The sequence below is a fragment of the Solanum tuberosum genome, unplaced genomic scaffold, assembly GCF_000226075.1.
Source record: "Solanum tuberosum cultivar DM 1-3 516 R44 unplaced genomic scaffold, SolTub_3.0 scf00018, whole genome shotgun sequence".
NCBI lineage: Eukaryota > Viridiplantae > Streptophyta > Magnoliopsida > Solanales > Solanaceae > Solanum > Solanum tuberosum.
Window position 1 is genome coordinate 2,209,271 of NW_006238944.1, and position 7,229 is coordinate 2,216,499.

General features: G+C 37.1%; 1 protein-coding gene across 1 annotated transcript in view; it reads left to right on the forward strand.

Moving 5' to 3' along the window:
- Positions 1-7,229, forward strand: part of LOC102581686 (uncharacterized) — a 19,898-nt gene continuing 12,669 nt past the window's right edge. Inside the window, exons 1-2 of the mRNA XM_006340418.2 lie at positions 1-151; positions 2,943-3,028. Of these exons, the coding sequence (XP_006340480.1) occupies positions 149-151; positions 2,943-3,028 (89 nt within the window). The 5' untranslated portion in view covers positions 1-148. The remainder of the gene's footprint in view (positions 152-2,942; positions 3,029-7,229) is intronic.

Below are 7,229 nucleotides of genomic sequence, written 5' to 3' on the forward strand. Positions count from 1 at the left end.
TTTTGGGGTGGGCGGTTTAGGGATTTGGGAACTCAAAGAGGAGGGAAAACTTGATCATCTTTTTGACATTCAAACATACATTACTTCCGGTGAACATACACACAGTTCCGGTGGGTTTAAGAACAGGTTCCGGTGGGTCCTCGAAATTATGGTAAGTTTCTTGGTGCTTCCGCTGTTTTCTTCCTTGCTTCAATTTTAAGCTAATCGTTATTCTTTCAGAGATTTCTTGCCAGTTCTGTGTAATTGAGCGAGTTCCAATTTTGATTATTACTACTTTATACTGCTAGGGCTGATGGGGAAAGGAAGTAATTCCCTAGTGAAGATGATGTCCTTTGGATAAAATAATAGAGTCGGTTTATTTTCTCAAAATAGCTTTTAAACCGTTTTGCTGTTTTTTTTCTTTGGTGGAATAACAAAATTAATCCAAACAAAGCTCACAGGAAAATAAAAAGTGGGTCCCTTCCCTTAATGAGCTTCTTATATTTTTAACTGGGAGGTGTGTTTGGTATGAATGAAAATATTTTTCATGGAAAAGGATTTCCTAGAAAAAGTTTTCTTGGAAAACGAGTGGATTTCTTACTTATTTTTTTTTTTTTACTGTTTGGTATGTAAGTAAGAAAATATTATCCCAAAAGTATTTATATGTCATCAAGCAAAATATTGTTTATGGAGACATGATGGGATGAGTAGTGGGATTTCGAGGGTGGCGCGAGGTGGGATGGTCAAGGGGTGGGGGTGGGGGTGGTGGATTAGGTTGGTGAGGAGGAGACAATGAACTTGAAATCTTACTTAAGCAACTTGTTTTCCCTACTTCCATTAAGGAAGTTATTTTCCTAACTTTTAAGGAACTTGTTTTCCTAACATTTTGACCAACCAAACATAAGAAAATTGGGAAACATTTTCCAAAAAATGTTTTCCTCCATACCAAACACACCCTTGTGAAAAATGTTAAAGAGGAAGAATGAGTTGGTGACATGTTTTTTAATTTTTAGCGTTGTGTTTATTTACTGATCACCCAACAGATGTGGGTTTTCTTGAATGTTTTAGTTTTGTATACCATCACGTACAGAGAATTATGTTTTTGTGTTTCTTGACCTGTGTTACAAGTCATTGAAAAGGAACAAAGATTTGTTGTTGACTGGAATTTTGCATTTATTGGCAACAACTCCCTTATTTACTGGCTACTTATGGAAAACACTTATTTGTTTACCTGCTGTTTGGTAGAGCAATAATAAAGCATTGGGCTAAAATATGCAGTATATCCTTAGATTCGTGTTTGTTTGATTGAAAATGAGATTTATGAACTTTATTTGAAAAACCATTTTTGCTTGCAACTAGGTAACTTTCTTTCTGATGTTATCTGTGGATTGTAGGCTGTCCGACTACATGCAAAGGACAGTTTGTTATTAAGTTTCTTATATAAATAAAACCTCCTCTATACGTTAAGGCATGACAGTGGACCTGGATATGTCAAAAAATCATTTATATTTTAACTCGGAAAGATCCAAGATTTGATCTTTATGGATTTGAAGAATGGGTTCAAAACATAGATTTTTACATATGGTCTATATGAAAAATTGTGGGGATCCCCATAGGCTATAACGATACATCTGCCGCCATCTTTAGCACATAAAGTGAAGTTATTCACCTGTTGATATTTGCAAATTGGACAAAATCCTAAATGCACCATAAGCTTGCTAGTTTTGCTTCAATCTAGTGTCAATGCATTCATTTGCGATAAGTTTACCTCCATGATTTGCCTTCCTTTAATAATTGCCATTTGTGCATCATCCACCAACTTATGAATTGTTTCTTTTGAAATCTTTCTGCTAGTAACTTTGAAATGATCTTTTTGAAGCTACCAGTCAAGCTTATGGGCCTAAGATCTCTCAGTTCCAAAACAACTTTCTTCGTAGGAATCAGAGCAATATAAGTGAGGTTGAAGCCTTTTACAATCTTCTTCTAAGTAATGGAAAAGATCCAGGGCCTTCACTATGTCTTCTGTAATCATTAACCATCATCTTTCGTAGAAACTCATGGAAAACCTATCTGGACCTAGGTGCTTTTTCACCTACACATGCCTTGTAATCTCCAGAACTTCATCTTCTTCAAATGGTTTTTGGAGCCATATTTCTTCCTCCTCCTGTTCTCCATAATTTTAGAGAGTCACCCATGCTGAACCTAGCACTCCTGTTTTTCCCATTAGCATACAGGTTCTGATAGAACTTCAAATTTCAATTTTGATTTCCTTAGAATCCTCCTTAGTTAATCCATTAATTCTGAACTCCCAATGTGGCTGTATCTCTTATGAGCATTTGCCATCTTGTGAAAGAAACTAGTTTTAGTAACACCTTGTTTCAACCATAACATCCTTGATCTTTATCTCCAAGTGACTTCTTCATATTTGGCTATGTCTTCCAACTCCATTTGTAAATTGACTATAACAACCTCCTCTTGAAATGTCCAATTTTGTTATTCTTTTCACTGTCTAGATGAGTTATTTATGCTAACAGCTAGCTGCTCACTTTTCCTATGATCCAAACTCGAAAGTTACTTTTATTCCACTCAGTCATCTCCCTTTTATTAGCAGCAGCTTCTTTGACAGAATAAATTTTGGTCTGTCTTTATTCTATATTCTTGTCCACCATTCTTTCACTTTATCCACAAATTCAGCTGGATTTTACTTTTTCTTTGTTTGGCTCAAGAGCTCGGTGAGCTTATATATGACTTCAACTGGGAACACATTTTACTCAACTGGAACTCAGCAAAAAATTAGATGAGCCAGACTAGTGGCTACTCAGTGCTCCATACCTCTAGTCTGAATCTTTGCATCTATGGTTTCTTTCCTCTCTAACAAGAAACTTGGCTTCTTTGCCTAGTTGTATATTTCTTACATAATGATTCTATGTATCTTTAATTGGTTTAATTGTAATTAACTGCAGGGCACACTATGTTTAAATTGTGGTGACAAAGGTTTCACTAACGCATATGTTTTCTGTGTGAAATGCCTAGAAGTTGCTGTGCACCGGTAAGTTATATCAACAACTGAATATCATTGTTATATGTCAAATATTGTACTATCTCTTTATTGCAATTTAATTACCTCCACTAAGTAAGGCTTGACTCACCTAAATATCCTACCCATTTTCATGGCAAAAATTTGATAGAGTTTCCTCTGTACCAAGAGCATTCCAATTATCCTTCTTTTAACCAATTACCACAACACATAAAAGATCCGCCAACATCAACAACTACAACTCTAAGGCACTAATGATCAAATATTCAATAGTCTACCAACACAAGGCTCGCAAAAGCAGCTCTCCAATTACCGTGACTGACTTGAGAATTATAATTCTAGAAAAATGTCAAAATATCATGATTGAAAAGTCAAAAAAATAAAAAAGTGAAACGCTCTCTCCGCTATTGCAATTGGGTTGTGGATGTCTAATTGTCCGGGCAATACTGAAAGTATCTTTCTCTCTATTAGTGGATCACACGTCTGGTGCGGTCCAGGACAACTAACAAAATTTTGAAGGATGAGAAAGAGGGGGTCAATTAATGTGAACGGTGTGTGGACAATCAACCATTGCCGTTTTGTTTGGAGAGAAGTATATATGTACATACATATATACAATATAAAAAACAGCACTCATTTCAATTCAAAGTAATATGGGGGTAAAAGTCACATAATACATTAACTGAGCATCAGTACACATACTTCACAATTTTATCAAATTAAGTTTTGCTCAAGTTGTGAGGGAGCTTCCAAAGAATCAATATCAGACTGTTGACAGTCGAGTCTTAGTGTGAAATAAATTTTTTGCTAGTTTTCTCTAGTACAAGGTGCTCCAGGCGTAACGTGTTCTGCCATTGGATAACAATATGTAATGTTGCTACTCATTACAAGTATCTCAATATACATATATCATATATATGCATATCAATTGCTTACATGTATTCTTCAATTATCACTTGGTGATAACACCATAATAACATATAGTAACCGTAAATCATCTCATGTGAGTGATTTTATTTTTGAAAACTGGTAACTTGTATTCCTTAGCATTAAGGGTATGCTGGCCACCTCCATGGAAAGCTATCTGAAGTTTCTTCTTCTGGTGTGCCTCATGGGTGAGACATGCTTTCTTCACTACTAGCCAAACAAAACATTTCACCTTTGTTGGTGCCATGCTTTTCCAAGTAGCTTTCCATGGACCCTTGAGACTTTCTGCCATCTCAAATAGACTCCTCTTGTAAACTTTCACTGAGAACTTCCCATCTTCATTGTGTCTCCATCTAATTGTTCTTGTCCAGTGGTTGTCCCAGAGAAAATTTCCCTCATCCTTACAATATAACCATCCTTTCTACTTCCCAATCATTCAACAGTCTTCTGAAGATTAGATTCCAGCTTTGTGCTGTCCACTCTCTTCAAGTTGCGATGTCTGGATTTGTGCAGATAGCAACTAGATCAGGGAAAGTTTCCTGCAATGAGTCTTTCCTAGTCCAGTTGTCTTTCCAGAAAAATATCATTCTTCCATTACCCACATGGTAGCTTATATTCCTACTTAGAGGTGCCCATAAGGACCTAATAGTTCTCCAAGCTCCAACTCCAAAAGTGTCTGTGACTTCATCAGTGCACCATGGCTCATCTGCCCATACTTCTGTTGAATGACCTCCTTCCAAAGGGCTTGCCCCTCGTTATATCTCCAAAGCCATTTCATGAGTCAACTGTTGTTTTACAGCTCAATTTTTTGACCCCCATACTCCTTGTTCCCTGTTCTGTTGTACTATCAGATTAAACCCTTTGGCCTCTTTGTTGCCATGCCATAGAAAGTTCCTTCTCATTCTGCCCACTGCTTTGATTACCTTACTCGGCATGGGAAATTGTGGCATCACATATGTTAGTAAATAGTCCAAAACAGAGTTGATTAAAATTATTCTGCCTCTTTAAGAGAGATACTGTGACTTCCACAATGCCAACTTCTTCCAGTTTTCTCAATAATGCCATCCCTGATTTCAAGTGCCTTGTGTTTTGAACCCAAAGGCATTCCAAGATATACAGTAGGTAGCCTTTCCATCCCATAACCCAAAATGTTTGCCAACACCTGAATTTGTGAAGTATCATTGATGGGAAATATGTTTTTTTTCCTCCGGTTTACTTTCAATCTTGATATAGCTTAGAAAATGATTAGCATCACCCTGAGATAACTGATTTTCTCAGGCTTAGCATTACAGAAAACTACTGTGTCATCCGCATATAGCAAGTAGGTGGCGTATTTCCAGTATCTCATCAACCCTGTTTTCAATTCTGAAGCCTTGTATCCATCTGTTTTCTGTGGCAATCTTCGCCATGTTGTTGAAACTCTCCATGGCTATGATAAATAGCAAGGGTGACAGAAGATCTCCCTTTTGAGTCCTGTCTGAGTCCCCTCTCTGCTGAAAAAAACAGCTGGTTTTCCATTAACCAAAATTGAGAACCTGGTAGTTTTGGTGCAGAATTCTATCCATTTCAACCATCTGTTGCCAAATCCCATTTGTTTGAGGATACAGAGTAGGAAGTTCCAGTTGAGATGGTCATAGGCCTTCTCAGTATCCAGTCTGCACATCACTCCATAATTTGTCTTCCCTTTATGAAGGCCACTGATGAGTCCTGATCAACTTGTCAATCACCTTCTTTAGTCTTTCTACCAGCACTTAACCAATGATTTTGCTTATTCCAGTTATGATCCCTCAACTCAATAGCTCCCACCTTGTTTGGAATCAAAGCCACATAAGTTGCATTAAAACTCTTCTCAAAATCCTGTTGGGAAGGAAAATTCTGTAGTGGTTGAAGTATATCATCCTTCAACATCTCCCAGAAATCTTGGAAAAAGGACATTGGGTGGGAAGCCATTTAGCCGAGGTTCTTTGTTCACCATACATAATTTGATATCATTTAATATTTCCTCTTTTTTTTTTTTTTGATAACCGAGAAATCCGTTTGTGACCCGCCCTTTGGACCAATCACAGCCTTAATATTTCCTCTTTTTTAAAATTATCTTTCCAGCCAATCTTGCTCTTCTAAGATGATATGTTGAAATCTGGCCTCCAGTTCTCTGGTTCCTTGTAGAGTTCTTGATAAAAGCTCATAGTGGAGGTTTTGATGCCATCAGGACCAGTGATTTCTTCTCCCTCTACCTTCAAAACATCAATTGCGTTGAACCTCTTGTGAGTAGTGGCCACCTTATGGAAATATTTGGTGTTTTATCTCCATTTTTTATTTATTGAACTCTTGATCTTTGTCTCAAAGCTATTTCTTCATTTCTTGTTACCTCTTCGAATTCCATAGCCAAGTGTGCTTTTTGTAGTTTCTCTTCCTCAGTCGGGATTCTTTGGTCTTGAATAGAATCTAGGTTACTGACTTGTGAAAAATTTTGGTCCTTTCTTTCTCTCCGGTTATTTTTAGTTGTTCCTACTCCATTCTTTATGTCCACCTTTTAGAAGGCTTAGCTTAGTAGCTAGTGCTATTACCAGTCTCGGCCTAAGTACAACCAAAATAAACTCTTTGTCTTCCATTTACTTTATAATATTAACTTAACTAATAACTAATTCAATATCATCTTTGTGAGAAATATATGAGAAAAATATTATTGAATTGTGTATCTAAATAGTTACATTGAGACCCTATTTATAGACACTACATTGGAATCCTTTTCCAATTAGGATTCCTATTCCTATTCCTATTCTAAGTAGGAAATACTTATTTCTATTCGAACACTCCCCCTCAAGCTGGTTCATACAAATCATATGTACCTAGCTTGTTACAGATGTAATTAATACGAGGACATGTGAGGGACTTGGTGAAGATATCTACAGGCTGATCATTTGACTTCACAAATTTCGTAACAATATCTCCCGAGAGTATCTTTTCTCTGACAAAGTGACAGTCAATCTCAATGTGCTTAGTCCTTTCATGAAACACTGGATTTGATGCGATATGAAGAGCCGCTTGATTATCACACACAAGTTCCATCTGATCAACTTTGCCAAATTTTAGTTCTCCCAGCAACTGTTTGATCCAAACTAGCTCACAAGTTGCTGTCGCCATTGCTCGATATTCTGATTCTGCACTAGATCGAGCAACCACATTCTGTTTCTTACTCTTCCACGACACCAAATTACCTCCTACTAAAACACAATATCCGGATGTCGAACGTCTGTCAGAGGGTGATCCTGCCCAATCAACGTCT